The sequence below is a fragment of the Erpetoichthys calabaricus genome, chromosome 14 (genome assembly GCF_900747795.2).
Source record: "Erpetoichthys calabaricus chromosome 14, fErpCal1.3, whole genome shotgun sequence".
Lineage (NCBI taxonomy): Eukaryota > Metazoa > Chordata > Cladistia > Polypteriformes > Polypteridae > Erpetoichthys > Erpetoichthys calabaricus.
This window is the reverse complement of record NC_041407.2, coordinates 94,915,325-94,942,999: the sequence shown is the minus strand read 5'-3', so window position 1 is coordinate 94,942,999 and position 27,675 is coordinate 94,915,325. Positions and strand designations below refer to the sequence as shown.

Genomic DNA, 27,675 nt, shown 5'->3' with positions numbered 1-27,675 from the left:
TCAGTTTGGATGGGTGGCCAGCTCTAGAAAAATTTAAGGTTGTTCCAAATGTATTCCACTTACAAATCATGGAGGTCACTGTGCTCTTGGGAACTTTCAATAGTTTAGAAATTTTATGTATCGTCCCGAGAATTGTGTCTTGACATTATCCTATCTGTAGGCTTTGCAGCCAATTCTTTCAACCTCACAGCTTGGTATTTGTTCAGCTGTGTGCCGTTCCTAATCATGTGCAATCAACTGAATTCACTACAAGTAGACTCCAAAGAAGGTGTAGAAACATCTCAGCGATGATCAGAAGAATGGGATAAACCTGAGCCAAATTCCATGTGTCATAACAAAGGATCTGAATATGTACAGTATATCTATATGTGATAATGTATTTCAGATTTTCATTTTTAATACATTTATAAAAAAATCGAAAATCCTGTTCTCACTTTGTCCTTCTGGGATATTGAGTGCTGCTTGATGTGAGAAAAATGAATGTAAACAATTTTAGACTAACAAAATGTGAAAAAAGTGGAGTCTGAAAATTTTCTGAATGTACCAGTATATATATGAATAGTTATTGGTATTGACATTTTTTCTCTTTTCATTTAAAGCACTGTTTAATGTATGATAGGCACTAAATAACTATATTTAAAATAAGTGCTATACTATTTATTAAGAAAGCTGGGACCAAAGAAAATATGTATCTTAAATGTGATGATAGATAGATAGATAGTTGTCAACATAATAGATACCCGAAGTTGTAAACTTTTGCTCACCTAACATACCCATCCAATATAATGATGCATCCTTATTTCTGATTCTTAGCAGACAGCACGATTATCGCAGTAACAATTCACCAACCCGTACTCGAATCCATACAGTAGCAAAGCTAAAACAATAGTCAAGCGCGACCTCCTCAGGCCGATGAATTGTTTTACATTCTTACGTACAATCTTCGGGATTTGAAGCCCAATTGATTGGTTGGAAAAAAAAAATGCTAGGCGACAACTCCGCCCACATTCCAGTTGCTTCAGTCCTTCGTCTACCCCTCAACCTCACCGTTTCCGTCCTTTTCCTTGCTTTCCGCCTCACGTGACATATGGACGAGTTCAATTGGACTTGAAGAAAGGGGGAATCTCGTGCCGTGAAGTTTATTTTTTCTCTTGTTCCAGAGTTTCATCGAATGACCGCTTACCTCCCATTTTATACGCACCATGGTCGAACCCACTTCGGTCAGGTGGCGTTTGTTTTGGTAGCGTGGAAGGGGTGCGGAGACGCCGGACGGTTAAATTGAATCTGTATTAAAACTTCAGCGACTTCGTGTATTTGGTCAGAGTTGGGAAAACGGAGATGTCTTCACCGCCCAAAGAAAAAGCGGAGACGCGGGCCGGTCACCCGCCTGCAGGTGAGACGAGCTTGCAACTAGAGAAACCTTAAGGATGAACGCGCGTTCAGATGAAGAGGCGCCCTAATCCTAGAGGCAACAGGTCCGATAGAATTATTTGAGCCGATACCGTACAGAAGCGAGTTTAAAATGAATGGTAAGACAGGGCAGGCATACGCTGTAAACAGAGATACACGTCGTACTTCGACCAAAAATAAGTGTCTGGCAAAGGTGTGGCAACCAGGCCTCGAGCAGTGCATAACCACGAAGAAAACAAAACTTAACCCGTGCAATGCGTAGAGTGAGGTTCGACGCACAGAGTCCTAAAGGGACGTTGGGCGAAGTAGCACCGACGTTTCTGAGGACCAGCCATATCACCAGCACTTCATAATAGGTAACCCAAATGGATGCCAGACCATCTAGGAGGAGCTGGGATCGCTGTTGGAAGAGTCGTTGTTGAGGCCATTAGGGGGGCGCTTACCCTGTGATGTGGAACCCAATATCCCAGTGCAGTGTGTGCTGTAAAAAATGTTACTGCCCTTCGAAGTAGATTTAAAACTGACTCCCTGTGGTCATAAAATACCAAATAAAAGATCCCAAGGGCAGGGTGTTGCTTGATGTTTTGGCTAAATGGCCCATGACTTCCTGGTCTTTCTGGCCCCCTGATCATTCCCTGTTCTTTACTGGCAAATTATCACTCTCACCCCTTAAACCACCTAAGATATAATGTGTGGTTAGCATACTGGCTCAAGAATGGCTGCTGCCGCCGCATCATCCAGGTGGATACTGCACGTTGATGGTGGTTGAAGTGGCACTTCACTGTTTATGTAAATCACTTTTAAGTATCTAGGAAAAGCACAAAACAAACATAATTCATTTTTATTAGTAGTGATGGATCAGGCCTTTGTTTGTGGTAAGCCACGGTATACACGATGGAGTCTCCGGTAGGCCCAAGTCTCATTGAGATAACCAGTGCGAAAGCAAGCATAAGATAAGCTTAATAAAAATCTGTAGAGTGCTAGGCCAAGTCTTTGTAGATAGCAAGTTACAAGTAACACCCACTCTCAGCAAGACATGGCTCCAGAAGAACACCTGGTGACTTCCACCTTACAGTTCGCACTGCTTGGGTGTGAAAACGACATATTTGAATTTAATACATTAAGACTATATTAACATTACAAATTAAGTGGAAACAAAGTAAAAACAGAATTTTTTTTGTATGTTAATGATGGCTCAATTTATTGTGTTCTTGTACATATACAGGATGGAACAGGAAATCGAGTCATAAACGTAACCCTAGCTGTAATGTGAAAAGACCGTTCAGTCCACCGCGCCCATTTGTGTAGCTAATAGCTAAACTGTCTTAGTATCTTAATCAAGTTACTTCTTGAAGGTTGTCAAGGTTTCTTCTTCAGCTACATGACTCTGTAGTTTGTTCCAGACTTCCACAAGTCTACATAAAGAAGTGCCACCTGGCACTTCCTGTGCATTTGAAAAGACAATAGTTAGTAGAAGTGGATCTCTACATGTTTCAAACTGTAACGTCAACCTACAGAGAGTTAACCACCAGTTTTGCCCACCTCAGCTCCAGGCTGGTAAGTATGCATGATTCCATAGCAGTAAACCACAAAATGCACAAGCCTCAGTAAAATCACAGCCAGATGTTAACCACAAGCCTCACTCAACATAACCTGTACTAACAGTTAACCACAAAGTGTGCACACCATTAGAGCAAACTGTGGCACACGCCATTACCAACAGCAAACCATAAGTCACATGAGCCTGTGCGGCCCTGAGCTGTGAGATGTACCCAGTAAGGTTTTGATTAGCTGATAACCTAAAACATATGACAGCATAACGAGTAAGGCACAAAATCCAGTGAGACCCTTGTTAGTGTCAAAGACTGTGTCTGATAAGTAAAACCCTGGAATTCACAACTTGCCATTCACCAGAACTATGAGAATTACTTTCACAGTAACCATAAACTGTATGATCAGCTTCAATCCACAGTAGGCTATTAGGCATATATACAAATGTAGCATTGCCCTTGTCTCTGAGGAAACCCGCCCAATGTTCATGTCACTATCAGGCCTTTACCTGTAATAAATCAAAAGCAAGTCTATATTTACTTATTGATACATTTATTCAAGGTAAAGTACAACATCTGACATTCAATTGGTTACGTTTCTTTTGTTTTTCCCAATTGAACACAGGTAGGTGAAGTGTCATAGTGCCAGTAGTGGGATTTCAACCCACAACCTTGGTTTTAAAAGTCCAGAACCTTAACCACTACACCATGCTGCCTGTCTGTTCCATAAACTAAGAAAACCACCCGGACTGAAGGTAAACCACAAGACTACTGCCACAGGGTGAGGAGCATACATACCTTTATAGTAGGGTGCCATCAGATGTTACTGAGGTGTCTTCCAGGTAGTCACTACTAGCCTCAGTGAGCTTTGTAACAGCAGTGCACCACAGGACAAAGTAAGGACGCTGTCACCATTTATTAATAAAAGATGGCATTATTGCACAGCAAACTACATGGCACACATTCTCATACCATCAGTAAAAAGCAAGAAACCCATGCCTCCACTATAGCCCTCAAGATCTGTGTACCAGTAAATTGGTGATCTGATAGATGTACAAATCTGAATAAGCCTATAGTAGGTAAACAAGCAAGTTCATTTTATTTATGTGGCGCATTTCAAGAACAGGGGGGTATTTTTCGTACGTGGATTACTCGCTTAGCCGGATGTAATTGTTGACGATTTGGCCTGATCCTGGATCTGTCGGTTTTTTGAAAATCTTGCTGGAAGTGTTGTCATAGCAACACATCCAAATCCGCAAACCTGCTCGGAGCAGGTTTGTTCTGCGTAAACAAGGATTAGTTTACACACGTGATCAGTGACGGTGTGGAAGTCATCCAGTCAGGGCTTCGCTGTTCATGAATGAGCGACCAATTGATATTGGTGCGCAAATTATACGAAGAGAATTTCATATAAAGAGGGTTTTGCGCGATCGGCAAGATCCTTTATTGCCCCCTGGAGGAAATTCTGTACGAAAGATACCGCTTTAGCCGAGGGGGAATATTGTACCTCAAAGATTTATTAGCTCCGTATATTCGAAGTCAAACTCGGCGAAGTCGGGCTCTCACAACCACACAGACAGTAGGCATTGCTTCGAGGTTTCTTGCAATCGGCACTTTTTTATATACTGTAGGCGATGCGGAACATCTATCGAAAAGTGCAGTTTGCCAGGCAATTCGTAAAGTCTGTTTGGCTCTGAAACATTTCCTTCAGGTTTTCATTGTGTTTCCTGGACACCTGCGTGTGCAGACAATAAAAGAGGTGTTTCATGCCATTGCAGGTAGGTAATACACAGGCAAAAACACCCACAGTTCCATAAAGAATCCCACAATCAGCCTAACATTCTCATTACCAGGATTTCCAAATGTGATTGGGGCACATGGAACTGATCAGAGTGGAGTTTGATCAAACATTATTTGGAAAATGTACCTCTCCTCCTGATGAATAATCAGACACAGTGTCTTCATCAAATATTTGAGCTTCGTTAATATCTCGTTGGTCAGACACAGGTTCAAGGGATATGACATTCCCTGCAACTGACCCAACAAAAAAGAGGGCTATATGGAACATACCTATAGCACACATGGAGGACAAATATGCAATGACCATCCTTTACCTGAAATGAAATGACCACTGCATCCTGCCACTGGTTCTGAGGAGGAGCTTCCCCCTGGAATGCCCTCAGAAACAGGGCGATGGGCATTTTGCTGGAGAGCCAACTCTTCTGCAGGGGTTAGGTCTGGACCGCGTGGACCTCCACCTGTTTTTTGCTTGTCTGCCTCCTTATTAGCTTTAAAATTAATGTTTTTATATTATATATGATTCTTTATGTCAACAATTCTTTAAATAGTTATATACCAATATTTACCAGTTTGAAGTATATTCTTGTACTTCACTTTAACCTGTTCCCATGTTGTCCTTGTGCTCACGTTTGATCTGGAATTATGACATATTAAATAATAATTAATCTGACACATAGGAAATGAAACGTTGCATTCAGTAAGTACAATGTACACTACTTAGCGTTTAATTTTTTCGGCCACTTTTTGCCAGCCGTCTTTTCTGGTCTGTGCTGCTTTTGCAGTGTTACCCCTTGTGTATATTAAATCTTGAAATTCTTCGTGTCCTTCGAATAAAAGGTCTTGCGTCGTGTGTGTGAAAAAAAAAATGCGCCCGTTCTTTCGTCATTTTGTTGCAGCCTATCAAAGACTTGCTGATCATGTTTTCTAGACTCAATATATATGGGCTTTTCACTCAGTGCGGGCGCGCGCATTCATCTCGTATGATTAGATCCAGCTACACTAATCTAATACACAGCTGCGTTTGAAAAACCGACTTATCTGGATGAGTTTCACTGGCATTAACTCATTCAAGATGAGGCACCTGATCTCGGATGGTTTAAGCGACGTACGAAAAATACCCCCCAGATGTCACAAAGTGCTTTACAAACAGCCATCACAGACTAAACATAAGTTAGCTAATAAATTAAAACCAGGAGTAAAATGTATAGGTATATGAAACAATTTAGCAACACACAAAAGCAAGCTTAAACAAATTAAAAGTAAGAATGAGATGCATAGATGTGCATAAAAGTAAGAATGAAATGCATAGATGTGCACAATAAAACTTTACAGCCCACAAAAGCAAGAATGAACAAATTAAGACCTGGAAAAAATATATAAACAACACGGCAGACCAGCTTGAACAAGCTTGAATAAATGGGCCTTAAACTTCCTTTTAAAAATGTCCCCAATGTCCATTGATCTCACATCTGCAGGAAGGGAGTTTCACAATTTAGCATCCTCCACCTCAAAGGCACAATCTCTTTCTAAGTCTGGTATGCAGGACAGTTAACAAACCCTGCTCAGAAGATCTCAGAGACCTGAATGTCATATAAAAGCGACAGTAGGGAGAAGTTTCGTCATGTAGGACTCTAAAAGGGAGAAAGCAGGATTTTAAAATGAATTCTGAATGTCAGGGGAAGCCATTGGAAAGAAATCGAGTCGGGTGTGATGTGTGATCTTTTAGATGATCTAGTCAGGAGCTTTGCAGCAGCAGTAGGGGAACCAGTGAGGATGAATTTAAGCACATGAACAGAAAGTTGCAGTGATCAAGGAGAAATAACACAAGTGCTTGGAATGTCATGTCCAACTCTGTTGAAGATCTACAGATGTAGACGACTACACTGTAAACCTGCTGTAATGAAGTAGTGCCTGAACAAGCCTCCGATATATGCCTACCAAAATTAAAATCACACAGTGTGCAATTATGAAAGAGTAGAGCTCACAGTTAGGCCTCTATTAGCAAGACATTATGAGGCTCCCCTCTCACTTGCCATCAATAAGCATCTGATATGAGGTGTCCTGTGTAGAGGTTCACAAACAACATCTCTACAGCAGTGAAAGGTGATATTTACATCTCTTTGTTAAATTGCAATTGACATGCAACAGCCACAAGCCTATGCCAGTAAATAGCTGAACACCATCCATGCTCAAGTGAAATTTGTAATACATATACACTTGACAGGAAAAAACCTATGAGCCCATAGAGACATGCACATCTACGTTAATAAACTAAAGGTGCCTTACATGCATTTGTAGTAAAGCATAAGACAGTTTATTTTAGTGAGTGCTCTGTCATTGTCATACCAAATATTATTGAAGTCTTGAACACTTAGTTTTCATTTATGCAGTTGTAATTTGTAGGTCATTTGAGATAAAAGCATTTGCTAAGCAAAGCAATGTAAAATGCAGGTAATAATTTAACTGTGGTCAGTTCACGTGAGAATAATGTCTCTATAAATGTATCTCTTGGCATAAAATTGAGACCTGAAAGTCTGAAATAGAATTTTTAAAGAGGCCTCAATTAACATCAAACCGTGAGACACACCCTTCTTCTGCCAACAGTAAACTGCAAGACACTTGTGCCTGTACTTCCGACTGTGGGGCGCTCCCATCTTCTCACCAACAATAAGATGCAAAACACTCTTGTACTTTTGACTGTGAGATAACTACACCCTTCGTAAACCACAATGACACGCATGATGTATGAGGTCCAAGCCACAAAAATTACAAGTTCCACAAGTGTGAAATGTTACACTCCATCACTAGGACTTTGTGAACAGTTAATCAATATACAGTCCATCCTAAGGAAGGTTTATACCAGACGGAAGCCACAAGACACACAGGCTTGATTGGTGGTTTGTTGTTTTTGGTCTCCTGTGCCAATATCCGCCACACAGTCTCAGTTTTACGAAGCAACCAGCATCCTGACCAAAGAAAGGAACAGCAACGTTTGGCCCCTCCCACACCACCCAGCCACGACCAAGCTTTTAGTCTTTATAACCTTAAGATTTTCAGTTAACACGACTGACAGGTTGCTATTCCATCTTGTAATCATTACATCTTGCCTGAAGAAGGGGCCTGAGTTGCCTCGAAAGCTTGCATGTTGTAATCTTTTTAGTTAGCCAATAAAAGGTGTCATTTTGCTTGACTTCTCACTACATTCATAATGGCTAACACGGTCAAACACCCTAGTACTAATGGCTTGTATGCAAACATCATCATAGACAAAGGACTGCTAGGTTATGCAGTCACATGTCATGATGGTTATGTGCAAGTCCAGTTGCTGTTGACAGTAATAAACGATAAGATCGCAGCTATCCCAGATAATTTTGCAGAAACTTTTTTTTTTTTTTTAAATATCAGGAAATTCAGAGGATTGCAAAATAAATGAGCTGTCTTCCTTCAAAGTCATTAAGGGAACTCTAGAGCCTGGTTACCTGTCAGTCATGGCCAGAGCAGCTTTTTCAACTAAATCCCTCATCTCACTACACGTTTCCAAAGATTTTCAGTAGTAGCCCTTATTTACAGAACTGTAAGGAGTTGGGGACAGTCGTGACACATTCCTGTGACCACCAGTTGTGTAGTGTGACATCCCCAAAGATTCAGTCAGACCAGTCCACATCTCACCTCTGCGCAATCAAACAGGTTTGACGTTGTCTTCAATTATAGAGATGCGCTCTTCTATATGTAAAAGCTGACACCCAGTAACTACTAACCCAGGTGTACAATACATACAGGACAATGCAGAGGAAAGCACGTTTTCAACTGTGCAGATAGAAGAGAGGCTTCTCTGTCTGATGTTTCATGTTTGTCACAACTCTACAGAATGGAAAAAAGGGCAAGATTATTCCAAGGGTGCTGTCAGACAGCATGTTAATTAGCTGTCAAAGTGCACTGAGCTAATAATACATTGGAAATTTAAAACTGTACTGAAGAAGAAGGCAAGTAATTTGTCATCCTCCGTAATTTTACAAGGATTCTAGTCAGGAAAGCATATGCTACCATCTTAAAGTGAAGGGTCCTGCTGAAAAGTGACCTATTTGCAACGTTTTGACCAGTTAAATTGTACAGCATACATCTTTGAATTATTCCATTTTCATCTTTCTCTTTTTTAGTTTATTCATAAAAATGTTTTTGTCTCAAATACTGTCTTTATGATTCAATTGCAATATACAAAAATACATCAGTGAACACAGCCTTCAGTACTGTCCACCATAGATATGAAAGGCACTGTATAATAGATAAATAATACTTCATTTGTCCCCAAGGGAAATTAAAAAATAGATGCTCAGGGAGATTGTAGATATTATAACTAACCATAACTCCCCAATTTCACACACGAGAGCTGCTTGTAGGTAGGAGTAAGATGTAGTCAGATCTGCCCAGTTGTGCCATATGTTTACATTTAAATGCAGTAATATTTGGATATTGTTGTATCCACAAATGGAATGTGCCGATAGAAGTCTGTTCCTTTCAAAGTTCCCCTAGTTGAATTCATCAACCTCCCAGGGTCAGATAGATCATTTCTGTTGCAGAGTTAAAAAGCGTAACCTAGGCGGTTACATAGACATATTCAGTCAGTATTTTAATGTCTGGATTACTGTCCTCGCTTTTTTACCACAGCTTATTCACATAGATGTCGAGTCCCCCTGCTGCCTTTTCCACTGTCTGATCATGTCAATTAGAGACCCGTCCAACATTAGAATAGCATTTGAAATAAGAGGTTTAAGCCAGTTCTCCAGTACTTAGAATTCCAGAGTACCTGAACTCACCGTGACTCACAGTGAAATGTCCAACTTATTAAAAGAGATCAAACATTTCTCATTACATGGAGGCAGGCCAGATCTGAAAGCTTTCCACCTTAACCTTTTTCTTTGCTCCAGATCTTCACTCGTTCTATCCTTTGATGAGCTGCTCTTCTAGTAAGGTAGAACAGTGCTTTTCAGGTGGTAGTAACCACAGTGCTACCAGATGAGTATGGGTACTGTATATACTCGCGTATAAGTTGGGCCTTGAAACCCGAAAAATCTATCCTAAAATTAGACCCCGACTTATACAGCTGTTCAAAAATGCGACAATTTTTTTTTTTTTTATTTTATTTTTTTTATTTTTACATCTTCTTACTTCCTCCAATCTCACACCAGTTTCACAGACACATCAAATTTTGTTGAAGCAGCGCAGTTACCAATTTCTTTTGCCTCTTCAACGACTTTTAATTTAAAACCAGCTTCATATTTTCTTTTGATCAAACGCTCCATCGTAGGTAAGGGATGCTCTTACGATAAGGGTGTGAAATGCAAAAAACACAAAACAGTGCAAACGTCGCTTCAGAATAGTTTGGGTATTACCATGTGGTCATGTAGGCACAAAGCATAGAAAAAAGGCAGTGGGCTCTGTGGTTACTCTCTCAGGTGGGCATTAGCATGTCATAATCTCTTGGACCAATAGTGTGAGTTTTCTGCATTCGACTTATACGACCGACATTATAAAATGCCAGAAATGATATGGTAAAATCAAGCCCGACTTATCCGCAGGAGAACTTAAATAAGAGTATATATGGTATGCTTAACATATCCCACTTTATGTTCCTCAGAGTGTCTTACATTCTCAGATGTTGTAGACCTAAGGTAGCATTCAGATCCTCTATGTGCAGCCAGTGACTTCTCTCTACTTCACAACGTGTCCGAAAGGCAGTTGAAATAAGCCAACACTTGGATTTGTGATGACAGCAGCATATCTTAAACTTAAAAATCCATTTAAAATTTAGCGCATTAGTCTTTTTTTTAATCAGTTTTGGTAGTTGGGAACCTCTTACTCTGCTTTCGTGATCACACCTAACCTGGAACTTAAAGTTTGAAGACTTTCAACCTGGGAAATTAAGCTTGACTCATTTTATTAGGCAAATCCAAGTAAATTCATGGCAGGGTATCCAAGACCTTCCTTAATGTTGTGTGTAAAATAGGCCTGTGCAATCATGAAGGAATCACATAACCTACTGATACTGATTTTAAATCACAGAAACGGAAGTCTGAATCTGACTTGGACCAGCAACACACCACACCACACCAAACCAGTTCTAAAAGGGACAGAATAGACTGGAAGCAATGCTGAGTGTCCCTGTGGAGCCATAATTTCATCATTCTGAATGTGCAATACCACACTCACACTGCAGGTGGCAATGTTGGTGTGGTATTAATGCACTAGAATTGATTGGTAGAGCTGTAACCTGTGTATTATTTTTTCAGCCTGCATATTCAGAAGTGTAACCTCAAATGAGTTATAGTGAAATTTTCAGTTTCAGTTACTATGTGTTTATGCCTTGTGAACAGGAGCTGAGTGAGGCTTTGTAACCTGCCACCTGACCAGATGACAAGTGCCGATGCTAAATGTCAGTTGATACTCAAATGTTCTTGTTTTTGTAGAGAATGGTTTTAATTTGTCATAGAGAACTGTGGTTGAAACTCAAATTAAGAATGAAATTTACCTCTTGCCACAGAAAGCACACAGTTTTGCATAGAGAAAAAATAATTTACAAGAATACCAAATACAAGAGTGCTGAATCACAACTGCTGTAGATTTTTTTTCCCAGGTAAATCTAACTTTTTGTCTCGTGTCAAGAATTATTTAATATGTCACGTTTTCAAGCACCAGTAAGAAACAAAACAATCGAAAAGTATGTCTTTGCCAGTAGCAGAAAGAGTACTGACCAAAAATTGGAAGCATTAATGATGCTGTGAATAAAACATGGAAAAGTGTATTTTTTTTTACTAGTGGTATACTTATTTATATTTTAATGTGCATTTGGATGAGCAAAAGAAGATCTGTGATATGAGTTTATACTATGTGATTTGAGAATCACTGAACACCCCAGTGGCTTAGATTGCCCCTGTTGCTCATGTAGCCAAGCCCAGTAGCAACAAGCATAAACTGTTACCTCAACCTGTGCAGGGCTTCATTCAGTTGCATACATGCAAAGTCATCAGGTGTAGCTCAGTGTAATTTGGAAACACGTGACGTGCAAAGCTCTCTGAGCATACAGGTTCTTTATGTTAGCATCGCGTAAGTTTGAGGCCTAATGTGTTTCTCCTTTTGACTTTTTAATTATTTTTTTTTGCAGCTGCTGTTGTGATCAGGCTGCTGGTTATTTGCTTTCATCTCATAAGTAAGGTTTTCTCTGTTCTTCTTTAGTAAAAGCAGGAGGTATGCGCATTGTGCGGAAACATCACCTAGGGGGTGATCACCAGAATCATGACAAGGACAAAGACAGCAAGGAATGGGAAAGCAGCAGGTAAGAGTGACTCTTGGTAGTACATTCCTCTTAAGGCTAGTAATTTGAATTGTGGGGATTTACTTATTGTTATAAGCTATGAAGTATAAACAAAGAAGACTTACATACAAGTAAGGTGACATATTACGTGTTAAATTGCAGTCGCATCAGTGGGGTATACATTTCAAACCAGTTACAGTTCAGTAAATGTTAAACAAATGAAGAATGCAAACTCAAATGTCTGCTGGTGGCTTTTAATTTAAGTTATTTCAAAGTTTCTGTTCAAAACTAATAGCTCGTTGGCATTCTTATCCATTTGAACATTTCTCTATGTTGTCATATACAAAGTTATTGTCTGTCTGTATACCTGCATTGTTATCACTCTTTAATAATTTAATATTGTTCTTTATCAGTATGCTGCTGCGGGAGTATGTGAATTTCCCCTTGGGATTAATAAAGTATCTATCTATCTATCTATCTATCTATCTATCTATCTATCTATCTATCTATCTATCTATCTATCTATCTATCTATCTATCTATCTATCTATCATAGTAAGCATATTTTCATTTCTTTGTCTTTGAAGCTCATCTTTTGCTATAGAAGAACAGTGAGCTACACCAGTTTGTGGCTCAATATGTTTAGTATAAATTTGACAAAAAAAAAAAACCCTAAAGAGAAGTGAATCCTTACTAAATTTAAGCTCAGAAACTACAACCTAACTGTGAACACCAACCACCACACAGAAACCTGGAAACTCAGAGAAAAGAGAATGTGCCGTCACCAAGTACAGAGAGAAGAAGTGACAGAGATGCATTTCTTCTCATCTTGAGTACCAATAACAGAGGCAATAAGTAGGCTTGGCTTCTCCCATCTCTTGGAAGCTTTGTAAGACTCCAGCCTATTTACTGTTTTGTGTTTCCATGTTCTCCTTGTTTTGACATGTGTTTTTCTTATTGAGCACTATTTATACAGAGACATGCAGGTTAGGGTGATCCAGTAATGCTACTTGTGTAGACTTGACTCCCCTTTGGGAATGTGTAGTTTCTCAGGCTGAAGGACAAAATATAGACTGTCCCTAGTCCAAAAAGGATAAGTGTCCTCATAAGAAATGTGACAAAAATGAGGAGACCATTCAGTCAATCGATCCATTTTGTTTAGCGAATAGCTAAGCTGTCCCATCTCTAAGAATAACATATTAGCGTATCTAGAGATGTGTACTTGCATTCATTAAATAATTTGGGTCATTAGTTTAGTTTAGTGTTAATACATTGGCAAAATCAAACTAATTTGTATATTATGAAAGCTATTCTTAAAATAGATGTGGTAATTCACTTCCTCACAGAAAGAATGTAACTAGTTCCATTTACACTGAGTTTTAAAAAGGCATGCTTTTTAGTTATATAATTAATTTTCCCCCTTATCTCACACTGCATTAAAAATAACCACACTACTGAGATATGATCGGCCTGGATTGTTGCCAGATAAATCTTTTAATTCAGACAGGATGTTAAGATGCTGCCACTTCAGGAGAGATATGCAAATTCATCAAATGATCACAAGTCAGACTCAAAACTTTGTTTTTTGTTTGGCTGAGTTTATAAGAATTCAATAACTCATACAGTTATAAAATTAGAAACATACTACTCACGTCAAGGGTCTGCTGACAACAGAGGGAAAACAATTAAACATTTTAGCATGACTGAAAGGGGAAAACCTGTAGAATTCTAAGAGTCCTGCTTAAAATAAACATCTAGCAGATCTAAGCCAGTTGGTCGCCCAGTGCCTCAGTGAATAGCCTAACTCAAGTCAAAATTTAAAGTCCAGTGTTCAGCAGTCTAGTGCTGATGAGTAGAGTGACAGAGCACGCCCAACTTTGATACAGACTGACAGACGCTTCATCGCCTTGCTGTGTGACCTAAATAAAAATAGCAATGTCTGAAGGGTCAGTTCAGGGAGATGTTGAACCTCAGTAAGGATTGTAAAAATAAAAACGGATAAAAAAAACTGTAACATTCACAACTGTAATAATAACTAGACATACTCATATATGACTTAATGTGGACCAGCCTCCTACATACTGTATGTTGTTGGCAAAAAGCTATGATACATTAATGGCTCTTGAACTTTGTTTTAAATGTGAGTGCTAGAATTTGTCACAGTTACAGATACATAGTTGAAAGTTCATGAAAGTTTGGTCATGCACATTGTGAAGGCTAGGGGGCATGAGTGAGCCCCAAACAAACACACACACACAACAGTCCCTGATTCAAACGAAGGGTGTTTATTACACAGTGTACCTTGTACACACAAGCACAGTAGTCTCTTCTTCTCTTTCACCTCCTCTCTTCTCCACTCGAGTGTTTCCTTCTTTCCTCCCAGCTCTGACTTTCCTGGACAAGGCAGTGCAGTCCCTTATTTTAAAGACCCGGGCATACTTCCGGTGCTAGGGCTCAGGCCCATTGTATGTAATAGGGAGTGTATCTCCCTGCAGCGCCCTCTTGCAGCACCCACTGACCTCAGCAGGGCCGCACTTACGAACTGTAATTCCCTGCATTACCTGCGATTTTCTGGCCAGGCATTGATATCCAGGGCCGCTGCCATCTAGTGTCCAGGGGGAATAAATATCCCCCAGAGACATTCCTTGCCTGTCCTTTTTTATCCTGGTCAGGATGGCTACTTCAAATATATCGGGACGCCTGTCCACCTGCTTGGGGCTTCCCATCCAGGTAAGGAATCTTCTCCTCTTCTGGTCGAGATGAAAAAAGAGCGAATCTTTAACATTTGGTTTTTTAATCATCAGAAGTGTAAAAGGAATCGGGCACTCTGACAGTGTAAATTAAGCTAGTGTACAACGTAATATTCCTGAGCAGGAGCAGCCGCACACATCTTCATGTCTGAATTTCACCTTTGAGTTTCGGATAGGTTATATGTCCTAATTTTTCCTATAAATGTATAGAATGAATACAGCACTGGGTAGTTTCTGCTCTCAAGACAAAAGACAAAAAAAATAAAACCGTCCTACGGTTGGCGGTTTCAGACCTTTGTGTGTTTTTTGGGGTCCCTTTCATTTTTCTTGTGATGAATCTTTCATGTATGAGCACTATTGACCTGGAAAATTGCTGGTTTGGCCTTGTGAATGGTAATAAATTCCTGGAATGGTTAACCCATCAGTTCACTGTATTTTATAACTAAAGCTGGCTATGATTGAAGTTTAGATTTAACAGAGAATTAATTCTATGATTCAAATATGCTGGTATGGAAGGTACAGAAGAACTTGATGGTGTGTACCTGCTGTATTATGTTTAGTTTAATAATCATATACATACATGGTTATTTGTTTTAAATACACAACTGACTGTATTGCTCCTTAATAACAAATTGACTTAAGCCACCATAGTTTCACCGTGTTTTCAAAAGCATGTGTATACAGTAGCACACAGTGTGTATGCAAGATTCTTAGATGCTTTTTTCCACAGGAATACTGTATGCTCAATAGATTCATTGCTGTAAGGTTTATTTCATAATCTAAAAGCTGAAGTATTATCTGCCTGGTTCTGAAACAGAGAAGTTGAACAGAGCTGACGTTCTTTACATCTGTGATTTACAGGATTTAACAAGCAGCCACCACTGTCTGCATTTGATTTTGTAATTCATTTCTTAATGTGAATACTGTTTACTACTCTTAGTTGTAAGTTATAGGTGTTCCTTAGAAAGTCTCACTTTGTCACTCATATCACTACTGGTAACGCTGGAAGTTCTCACACGTTGAGCCAGGCTACCAGTAAAGTAGCAGTGTTAAAGTAAAGGGAAAGCTGAAAATAGCTGTTCTTATTTCTGAAGCAACAAAAATTTATGTTAGGGTCATTCCCATTTCTAGATAAACAATGTCATGATTCCATCCAGTTTACATTAAAAGGATTGATAAAATAAGGAATACATTCAAAGAGACACAAAGCCCCTGTAAAATATATTCATTTTGATTATGTTGATTCTGCCAGCTAAATAAAATTAAATATAAGGTCAACTGAAAATAGTCTTGTTCAGTAGGCTTGAAGTTAATGTTAAAGTATAATTGGACTGAGTGCTTCAACTGTTCCCTGATTGCGACCTCTGGATATGTAATAATTAGGGGGCTCCGCCCCCTGCTCGCTTCGCTCGCCAACCCCTGGTGTTGGGAATGACAAAGAGTGTGATGTATGAATGAGATATAGAATAGTGTGACGGTGTAGATGATGCAAATAGAAAGCAAACAATAAAGTGTGTGGCACAGTGTAAAGGTTTATTTGAACATTTCTTTGTACACGCCGTTTAAGTGTAAAAGGTAATTCCAGGTCAGAACTTGTAAGGTCATTTAAGATGGTTATTGTTGTGATCAGAGTCAAGTTTGTCAGAGCTTAGAAAGAGTTGTGTCTCTCCAGGAAGTAATGGAATGACTTGGGTATTTATGTTTTCCACATTAATATTTTTTGGACATAATATAGTGCGTTGTGTTAAAAGGGGCATTTGGTCTAATGAGATTGCTGTTCCAAATCTGTCTGTAACTAAGTCGTCGCAGATAAAGGCTTGAGGAATTGTAATAATATGTGGCTGAAGTCCATCTGTATTGGTGAGTGTACCATCTCCCAGTTGTAATAAGCAATTGTTATGATCTGGATCTGGACATCGTATCTTTTTTACTAACTGTATCTTTTGAAAGCAATGCCAATTGTCTGCGTATTTTAAGGTGCACTGAACAATAGCTGAGTGCATGGCATGTGGAAGAATAGCTAAGCACTGTCTAAAATCTCCTCCTAATAAAAGTACCTTTCCTCCAAATCGAATATTATTATTCCTAAACGTTTGTAGAAGTTTATGAATGGTGTTGAGTAAGTGACTTCATGCCATTGAACATTCATCAATAAACAACATTTTTTCAAGACGGATGTCACGTGCAGTGCCACCGTTAATGTTCATAGTGGATACCGATTTGTAGGATCAAATGTAGTTGATAAAGATTTCACTTTCAGGTACATCGTCAGTTATAAGCTTCTGTAGATATTCAGTATATGAATGTAAAGGAGGCAGTCTAATTTGACCCTTTTGACAACAACGTGTAAATGTATAACTTGTATTGCCAGTTGTTTCTTCAGGGAAGTGAACTGAATGACAATGATTCCAAATGACATTCATTAATCCCAATGAATTTTCCTGGTGTATGTTTTCCTTGTGCCGTTTGAGAGGCGCGTTGTTGCATGTGTAGTATTTGGGACGTGTTGTTTTGGAGCTGTAATCGATTTGCCTGTGCTGTGTGAGAAGCCCGTTGTAGCCTTCCTTGCCATTAACGTATGTCTGAGACGGGAGGTGTTTCGTTTTGAATCCGTGCCTGTTGCGATGCAGCACTTTGATTGATAGATTGCGTCATGTGGATCTAGGATGTAGATTTGTGCATATTTGCGTTGTTGATTTGTTTCAGGGTGTACTGTTCCAATGCGATTCAGTATTTGTGCACATATGCGAAAGCAGTATGGGCCATTGCCTTTTGGTGGCCTGATATTTACTCTGGTATATGCAAAAGCAAATGAACTATTGTAGGATCTAACGCAGTTCATAAAGTTTTCACTTTTAGGTACATCGTTAGTTAGAAGCTTCAGTTGAGCTTTGCGTTTTTGGAGTCGAGACATTTTTTCTTTTCGAAATATGGATAAGGAGTATTGCACTCACTGTTAATATGGAGCCTTTTCTACGGTTGAACGGTTAATAGTGCCTTATTGTAATGAGATCCACCTATGCTGCATAGCCGTCTATTTTGTTGTTTCTTTCGTGTTCGTGTGTTTGTTCCTGTTATCATTTCCTTTTCGTTTTGTACCCGTGACCGTGTATTCATGACTTGTTTCTTTCTCAGCATGCGAAATATGGATAAGTAATAAGGAGGATCGCAGTCACTATTAATATGTTTCCTTTTCTGCAGTTGAACGGTTAATAGTGCTTTATTGTAAGGAGATCCACCAATGCTGACACCTATGCTGTCTAGTGTGAAGGTGTTGATGTTCACTTTAGAATATGTGGCTTTGGGTGTCACTTCTTATGGATGTGTGTGGGGGGGGGGAGGATTATTGTTGCGCGAGCGTCTTCTTTCTTTTTGTGTTCCTGTGTCTTGTTGAATCCCCTGTTTGTGTGTGTCCCGTCCCTTGCTTGTAGGGTCTGTGGGGTGGTTTTGTGTTCTTTTTTTTGTGTTCCATGGGCTTGTTGAATCCCCCTCTTGGTGTGTGTCCCGTCCGGTGCCTGTAGGGGTGGGGGGGTGCCTTGCTGTTGTGCGCGAGCCTCTTTTTTTTTTTTTTTTTTTGGGTCTAGTTTCGTGTGCAATGTGTTTCGTGCTTTGCTTGCGTTTGAATACTTTTTTATGTGCCTTTTCCTTTTTTCGGTGCTCTTTGCGCCTCATTTCTCCATTTTTCCTGTGCTCACTCCTTTTTTCTGTGGTCTTGTCCGCCTCTCGCGGCCCCTCATCCGCCTCTCTCGCCCTCTTTTGTCCGCCTTTCTCGGCTCCTCAGCCGACTCTCGCGGACTCTTTTTGCGCCTGCGCAGTACGTCTTTTTGCAGCTACGGCCCATTGCCGAATGTGCCTGCGTCCATCATCCGGTTTAGCATTCTCGGTTAGTAATATGGATAATAATGCATTTTATTTATAGGGCACTTTACATTAGCAGTAAATTTCAAAGTGCTACATAAAAAGTTTAAACAAAGGCAAAGCAAGATAAAAACAGAGGTAAAACAACAATAATTATAGCATACTTGTTAATATGCTTTCCTAAATAGAAAAGTCTTTAGCTGTTTTTTAAAACAGCCCACAATCTGCTGTGTTCTCAGGCTCTCTGGTAGGGCACTCCAGAGCCGTGGAGCAGCAGCTGCAATGGCTCGGTCACCCATTGTACGAAGTCTGATCACAGGGGGGCGAAGGCGGTAGGTATTTGCAAAATGGAGGTTTCTTGTAATGGATTGTAATATAAGTTGTTTCTTGAGATATTGTGGAGCATTTCCATGGATACACTGGTGAGTAAACATACAGAGTTTGTATTCGATACGGAGATGGATAGGGAGCCAATGAAGTGACCGAAGGATTGGTGAAATGTGTTCATATTTCCGCACTCTCATCAGGATTCTTGCAGCACTATTTTGAATTTGTTGGAGCTTTTGAAGGCTCTTGTTGGGTATCCAGTTGAGGAGTGCATTACAATAGTCGAGTCTGGATGAGACAAAGGCATGAACCAGCTTTTCAGCATCACAGAGGGAGAGGTAGGGACGGCGTTTGGCTGTGTTTCGGGGATGAAGGAATGCAATTTTACAAAGGTGATGGATATGTATATCAAATGACAGATGGGAGTCTAACTTGACACCCAGATTTGTAACAGAAGGGGAGAGGGTAATGGTACGGTCAGAAAAGGAAATACAATTTACAGAGGAACAAAGTTGATAGGGGGTGCCAATTAAAAGAGCTTCAGTTTTAGTGCTGTTCAGCTTGAGGAAGTTCTTGGACATCCAGGCCTCAGTCTCATCCAAGCAAGAGGAAAGAGTTGATGGAGGTGTAAGAGAAGTCGAATCCAGTCTCACATAGAGCTGCGTATGTAAAATGTTATGAAGCAGCTAGGGAAGATTGTTACATTTTAGACATGCATATGGGGGTGTTAGTGAAGAATAATACAGTCATAATTCTGTTGAATGTCTATTCTGCAAAGCATTTATATTAATATAAGATTTACTGACATTCTATGTCCTATCTCATAACTTACTGGTGCTGCATTGCAAGTAAAGTCTTGCCTTATCTATAGTGCCTACATTGACTCCCATTGACACCAAACTGGGTAGGCTGATCAGTGGATGAAGACAAACTAGTTGCACCACAGCTTTTTTTGTAGTTACATATAAAATCAGATGAATTCTGTTTTTTATTTCTACTTTCCTATTGTAGCACAGCAAAATGCTAAAAATCAAGAGGATAATGTTAAAGCCAATGTATGCTAAATAAAAAGACACATTTAGCTAAACACCGCAAAATTTGGATAGATACAAAAGACATCTGCATGTGTTTTCCATTTTCTAATTCAAACCACTTTGTACATCAAAGCTCACGATATGTTTTTTGAACAGCAGTTAACTGATTGATATCAGTCACAATCAAAGATTAGGTTAAAAGCATCATTTCCATGGTAGTCAACCACTCCCCCCCCCACTTAGCATATTTCATTTGCATCCTATTTTCAAAGTATATTCATAGCGAAGAACATTTTCTTCAGAGTTGTATGCAACAAAGACATTGTTGGTTCTGTTTTGAGCCAAAGGCTTACCCTTCAAACCAGGAAAATAACTTTAAGCATGTGTTTTTTAGCCATCTTTTGCATAACTTGTGTCAAGCCTTTATATTGATTTAGTCACAGATGCTTTTATCCAAAGTGACTTAAAACCTAGAAGTGTGTGCAAAGATAGATGTTCTACCAGGCCTCCACAACAATTTTACCTATGGTACAGTATCACCTATACCATAGAAAATCTGTAACAGAACTATTGAATCTTGAGTATGGAATAAATTCTGAAAAAATGGGTCTTTAGTCCTTCCCAAAAACTGGTTGTAGTGGTGAGGCAGTGCACTGGACACAACCTAAGAACTGGTCAGCAGTGGCCCCTCAGACATCTGCTGGTGTCTGGGCTGGTGTAAATCATGTCATGGTGTATGGCATGGGTATACAGATTTTCACATCTAAGAAATCTGATAGTGACAAAATAAATAAGTAAATGTGGCCTCATGCATTAATTTGTGCAGGAAAGCGTCGGTTTAAAATGTGGTTAAAGAAAACACTTCTGTAAAAAACATAGGTCACTAAAAAGTGGACATTGTATGTTACCTTACCCTCCAATAGTAGTGCCACCTCCTGGCCAGCATCATTGGACTGTACACCTGTTTGGCTGTGTCATCACACATTTTACAAGTGCACATTGCAATGCATTAAAGCAACGAAAAGAATTAAAGAGAAAGTAAATTTGTAATATCCCCCTGGAGGACAATTAAAGTCTCTCTCTCTCTCTCGTTGGTTTCATTGCCTCACGAAACTGACCTTTACCAAAAAGGGAATATTCTGTTTCTGAACTGAGATGTCACCTGCGGATTGTCTAATCTGGTGAACTTGCAACATATCATTCCCGATGCTGACCACAAACTGTATTTGCGTTAGCGCCACAGTTAATAATCCTGTGTCTGTGTTTTGTCCAAAAGCTTGCTAGTGATGAGCAGCATATAGGAGAATATGATGAAAGACAGGGCCTCTTCTTAACTATCCCCAACTGTATTTTGATTATTTATATCTGATCATTTATATTATTTTTTTAATCACCAGTTACATCCCATTGATTCTTTTACTTTGGTTTACAAAAAGTGAAAGGCAGTTTCTTATATTTTAAGTATTCTCTTTGTTAATAAATAATTCTTAAAGTTGTATACAGTATAGGTACATATAAACTCAGATTATCACATTTAGGGTTAAAGAGTAAAGTTAAAGTTTAATTTGTTTGTTTCTACTTCATTGACATGTTGTAAAGCACTTTGAGGTACATCCTTTGTATGAAAATGTGCTATAGAAATAAATGTTGTTGCCATTATAAAGTTATATGTTTTATTTTATTACTATGTTAAGCAGATATTAACATTGATGATAGTATTAAGGTTTTAAAAACGGTACTTTAATCGTTAATTATGATTATTTCTGTAATCAATCATCTTTAAACAATATTTCTTTAGGAGTGCAACCCTTAATGTAAATAAGCCATCATTAACGTGTCCCATTTCTTTATATCCCATTATTCTCAGGCAGTACCGTAATATTAGCCCTCTCTTTGGTTGCTAATCATGTGTTTGTATTGGCAAACGTATCCACTGGCAGTTTCTTCATAAGGTTACACAGTATTTTGACATGATATCAGTGATACTTTACATTCATTAAGAAATTAAAACTATTCCACTGCAGCCCTGTTAAATTTAACAGATGTGTTAGACTGTGCATTTTTGATAAAATAATTGTCAAAATGGTGAAATGTTGATGTGACTTTATCTTCTTGTGTATCTTTAACTCCACATGGCAACATTTAATATTTTGGATGCATCTCCAGTTTTCCCCATATGTTCTAATGTCCTTAATTATACGTGTTTGCAGTGTGCTCATAGAGGGACTGTTTGTTATAGGTTAAAGCAACTTTCTCCAAATTTTAGGAACAGCAGTGTATTTCTTTATAAATGATGTTTCCTAAAGCATTTTAGAAATACTACAGGATGCCATTATTTGATATAATTATGTCCCTCTTTAAGTCAATGTTCTTGATCAGTGAGTATGTTAACTCTTTATTTTTGTTTTATTTTAGCCCTCCTAAACAAACACTTATTATTTCTGGAGCAGTGACACGGGTAAGAATGCCCTTAACTTACTTGAATGATTTCATTTTTTTTTTCGGTCCCTGTTATGCCTGTTCTGAAGTAACAAGATAGCTATCATCATTTTTTAAATCAAAAGTGACCATGTTATCTTTCAGTAACAAAACATCCTCAGGCTCTGAGCTTACAGGCCATTACAGCTGCAAGTTCAGCAAGAACTAAACTGTAGTTTAGAAATAATGACCATCATCGTTCCACCCATGAGAACTCTTGAAGTCCTCAGAGTAAATCAGAGCTGTTGTGGTTAGCAGTATGAATTAGTAAAACTTTGATGAAAACAGGCCATGCTGTTAAACCAAACTCATCAATCTCTATCAGAGGTGGGTAGAGTAGCCAAAAATTGTACTCAAGTAAGAGTAGCGTTACTTCAAAATAATATTACTCAAGTAAAAGTAAAAAGTAGTCATCCAAACAATTACTCAAGTAAGAGTAAAAAAAGTACTTGGTGAAAAGACTTCTCAAGTACTGAGTACCTGTTTGATCATAATAAATTATTTACTTTTTAGAAATGTTGTAATATGTAATTTTTGCTATTTCCAAATAATAAAATAAAAAATGAGTAAAAATAAATAACATCTTTACAAAATAAAATGCACAAATAACACAAAGTTCCAAATCTCAGTTTTTCACAACAAAGCTTTTGAAGCCAATACCTACAGTAGGCTAACATGTATGTTTGAACAGTGCAAACTACTTACAGTGACAAGATATACTGTACACTGACAGTATTATACTGCATATGCACTTGCCCTCCAAATAGTACAGCTGATAGAAAATAACATTAGAACAAGGCAGCAGGCCTGCTGTGTCTCAGAGACCGAGTTTGATTCCACGCTGGGGAGAAAGTGTTTTTTCTTTTTTCTTTTTAACCTCAAAAGGACATAAAATATATAAATTGGTATGCACTGTTAGTTCATGAGATCATTATATTTTCATGTGGGATGCTCCTTTTAAAATATTTTTTAACAATTGAGACTACAATTAACATGAACAGGTGTCCTTATAACTGTTATTTTTAAGATCCATAAGACATGCATTATTTTTAAGATCCATAACAGGCAGACAAACAGAGAAGTCGCTAGATATATACTGTAAATAAACAGGGAAGGCACTGTATAATAGATATATAAAAAAACAGCTAAGGGAATAAATATATAGATAAATAGGAAGGAAAGGCACTATATGATAGGCAGACAGGGAAGCTGCTATATAATAATAAAATTACTGTTATTACTATATAGATAGACAGGGAGTTCACTGTATAAAAGACAGACAGAGAAAGCAATACTAAATGAAAAATGGTACAGCCTTTTTATTAATAAACAGATAGTGAGAGTACAGGTAGATGTGAAAAGCACTAGACAGACAGATAGATATGGAAGGCACTGTATAACAGATACAAAACTGTCAGAAAAATACAGGGTATACAGTAAATAATATACAGGCAGAGAAGCCACTAGATGTGCGGGGGCCGTGCATGTTTGGAATATAGTGTATATAATGGAAAAAAAGTAACGATCCGAGTGTTGCCCAATGTAGCGGAGTAAGAGTAGCGTTTCTTCTTCACAAATGTACTGAAGTAAAAGTAAAAAGTATGGTGCAGTAAAACTATTCTTAGAAGTATATTTTTTTTAAAAAGTTACTCAAGTAAATGTAACGGAGTAAATGCAACTCGTTACTACCCACCTCTGATCTCTATTCACCTACTTCTTACTGAGTTGAGGTTTGAGAGTCCTCTAAATACTACTGTCAGTGACATATTCCATGTATCTGTAATTCTCGTGTGTGAAGAAAAACTTTCTAACATTTGTGTGAAATTTACCCTTAACCAGTTTCCAAGTGTGTCTCCGTGTTCTTGTTGAAGAACTCTTTGAAGTAACATCTGGGGTGCACTGTACTAATTCATACTTTTGAAAACATCTCTGTCACTCCTTAATCTCCCTCTCTCTCTTTGCATATATTAATGATGTTCATCTTCTTTAGCCTTTCCTTATAGCTCCTTAGTGACTACTTATTAATGCTTCTGCTTCTGACATGTTTTGTTTGATCTTTTACTTAACAGTTGCCAGTGACGCGTGTGAGGCGTGCTGGCCTGTAGTTTCTTTTTTATATAAAAAAATGGGACAATATTTGTTAGCCTTCAGTCCTTCGGGATATTCCTAGGAGATGCTGGATTTTTGAAACCTCCAAATTAAGGATTTATATATGTTCTCACTAACCTCCTTAAACACGCATTGTGCTCAGTTTGGATGCCATCAAGAATGTGCTGATCACCCAAAGGCTACTGGTGCATTTTCAATGTTCACATTCAATCCTTGATGCATTCTGAAGGCATACTATACAGAATTAACTTTGGTCTTGAATGAGTGGGATTAAACCTGTGAAGAATCCAAACCATGAGGATCTCAATGTTCAAGATCATTTTATTTTATTATGAACTGGATGATCTTGATTTTATTTTTCCCCCCTTTCTTCAGGGTGATAAAGATTTTCCTCCAGCTGCTGCTCAAGTGGCTCATCAAAAACCACAGCCTTGTGTCGAGAAGCTTCCTCCACCCCATCATATTAACCAGCATATCCATCAGCCACGCAAGTGAGCCAAGCCAAGAAAGCACATTCATCCATATGGGTTGAAGGCAGGTTTAATGGGAGGTAAATCTATGGAGATGAGAGAAACTTTTGCACTACATTGGAGCTGCGGTCTATTGCATTTGAATGAAATTGCCCTCTTTTTTCTGACATACTTTGAATACGACTTTCTGTGTTCCTTTAAGAGCTACTCCTTGACCCTGTTTCGAAAGGGCTGTGCTCTTAGAGCAGGCATGGTGACCATTACTGAGGATTCATTTGTTGTAATTAAGAGTTTGCCCAGTGACGTCTGATGTCTATTTTCTGGTATAGTTGATCACTCCTATGAAAAAAGGCAGAAGTAACGTTTTATTTTAAGATATTGCCCTGGACTTTTATGGAAGGAATGTGAGCCATCGAACTCAGGAGTGTCTACTGCTGCTGTGTGATCTCCTGGAAACCATTAACTGTCTGCCCTGTCAGCGGAGTGCTTGTTAAATCAAGGCCTAACAACAGTCTCTACTATACTGAGGCCAGAGTGTGTTCTGCTGTGAATGCTGAGGTTGTCTCTGACACCTGATCACCTAGTGTTCTTCACCAAATTACGCCCCCTTAACAGTTTATACTAAGGGGATCTTGGCAGTTTATCAGCTTACCTCAACCTTGGTTAAGATGGGGAAAACAGGACAGGGAAATTGTATTACATTTTATCATGTAAGATGTAAGAGAATGCACACACTTGAAGCGCGTCATCTTGGACCTGAAAAAAAAATTATAAAAATAAATTTTATCAGGTGGGAGTGGGATATTTAGTTCCAAAGTGGTACACATGTTACTCCAACATAGACGGTGCAGTTTTTACAAGTTGGGACCGATGACAAAGAATACAAATACTCTTAGCTGCCTGTTATAAAATAAGTTCTTTTTCTAAAATATGTGGATAATATTATACAATAGGGAAATCTAAATATATTTTCATCTTATAATTGGAGAACAGCACAGTTTTGATCATGCAAACAAGGCTATTTTTGTTATTTAAAATGGCATTCAGAGGTGACCAACACACACAGTATTTGCTGCATTCCTTTGGTTAAACTATCATGGTAGGAAAATCACAGTTCACAAATAGAAATGTAAGTGAGCGCTGTGAACCTGCACCTTAAATGAGGTGGGTGTGGGAGCCTGTATTTCCTTACCACTGGGGGGCTTCTTGTGGCCTGATTCACGTCGTTCTGGCCCATCCTGCTCTACTGCCATATCAGTGTGAGTGAGATGTTAATGTGTTCCTTAGAGAAACAGTGGGCATTGAAGGGACCTATCAATCTGTATATTTGAACAATATACTGTATTTGCACTAAGATATTGTAGAAATATTTACAGAGAAGTTCATTTGGGTGTTAACACTTTTATTTTTTATGATCCAAGTCTGAGCTTTGTTTTGTTACCAAGCTGGCTGAGAGAAGACAGCATTGTTTAAGGAAACGGAAGTTCCTTTCTCAAGGAGTAGCTCTTCACGATGCATCTTTGCCTTTTGCCGTGAAATTTTGTTGGGTAACCAAGGTTAAAATTGTTTTTATGATTTAGTGTTTTTATTACAATCAACAAGCTCTGCCTTTCAGTCTACAGTTTTCTTGGTATTTTGTTTTGTTTGCATATTTGTTTTTAGATCATGGCTTTTGTTTTACTTAACCTGCCATCTACAGTATTTTCTATTGATTTGATGTTTTGATTAAAGATACAATAAAAGTATTCCAGAACAAAAATTCCACTTTTTCCTTCATGTTTTTGTGTTCTTTTCTTCTTTTCTTTTCTTTTTTTTATTTTACAGGGTTGGGTTAGTTTAGCTGGTAGCCATGGCAGTGTTAAGATACAGGGGTGGTGGGTTAGGCAGGCAGGGTGATGTAGTTGTTAAGGTTTTGGACTTCAGACCCTGTGGTTGTGGGTTCAAATCCTGCTACTGACACTGTGTGACTAGCAAGTCACTTGACCTGCCTGTGCTCCAACTGGAAAACCAAAAGAAATGTAACTAATTGTATCTTCAAAATGTTGTAAGTTATCTTGGATCAAGACGTTAGCCAAATAAGTACATTTAAATGGTTAATTCTTGTCCAACCTCAACCTCTGCATTCATTTTGTGTGTTGCATCCTTGTTTCCTTGGGCTTTGTCTGGATACTCGAATCTCATTCTACTTCCTAGCTTAATTGGTGAAACAAAATTGACCCAGTTTAGCTTGGTGTAGATTTATATCCCATGTTGGATTGTGATTCCATACATTGATGGTCCTTTCCACTGACACAGTGTTGCTGGGATAAACTCCAGCTTCTTTCTCCCCTGTAACAGAAAATACAAAATCTGAATTTAGATTGAGCTTTTCTTCAAAAGTAAGCCCATCAAGAAGTAGTGCACATGCTATTCTAGTAATTTAATAGTGTGACAGGGCAATCTGAAAGACTTGCAGCTGTGAAGGATGGCTTAGACCAGTGTTTCCAGTCTGCGAACCAGTACCTGTCCATAGAATATTTTTAGTCATTCCACAAAAATCAGTAAATTCTCAGATCAGGTTTTTAATCCAAGGTGAACATTT

The 27,675-nt window shown here is 38.7% G+C and overlaps 1 protein-coding gene across 1 annotated transcript; it reads left to right on the top strand.

The window, feature by feature from the left end:
* Window positions 1-1,194: 1,194 nt before the first annotated feature.
* On the top strand, window positions 1,195-26,853 carry LOC114664869 (death-associated protein 1-like). The gene is made up of 4 exons (XM_028819164.2): window positions 1,195-1,393; window positions 11,991-12,090; window positions 22,453-22,495; window positions 25,000-26,853. The coding sequence occupies exons 1-4, from the start codon at window positions 1,339-1,341 to the stop codon at window positions 25,117-25,119; spliced, it is 318 nt and encodes a 105-aa protein (XP_028674997.1). The 5' UTR covers window positions 1,195-1,338; the 3' UTR covers window positions 25,120-26,853.
* Window positions 26,854-27,675: the final 822 nt, after the last annotated feature.

Excerpts from the sequence above, each read along its gene's own strand:
- LOC114664869 (XM_028819164.2), top strand. The coding sequence starts at position 1,339 with ATGTCTTCACCGCCCAAAGAAAAAGCGGAGACGCGGGCCGGTCACCCG. Across the intron at positions 12,091-22,452 it reads AAGGAATGGGAAAGCAGCAG|CCCTCCTAAACAAACACTTA; the intron begins GTAAGAGTGACT and ends GTTTTATTTTAG. Across the intron at positions 22,496-24,999 it reads TTTCTGGAGCAGTGACACGG|GGTGATAAAGATTTTCCTCC; the intron begins GTAAGAATGCCC and ends CCCTTTCTTCAG.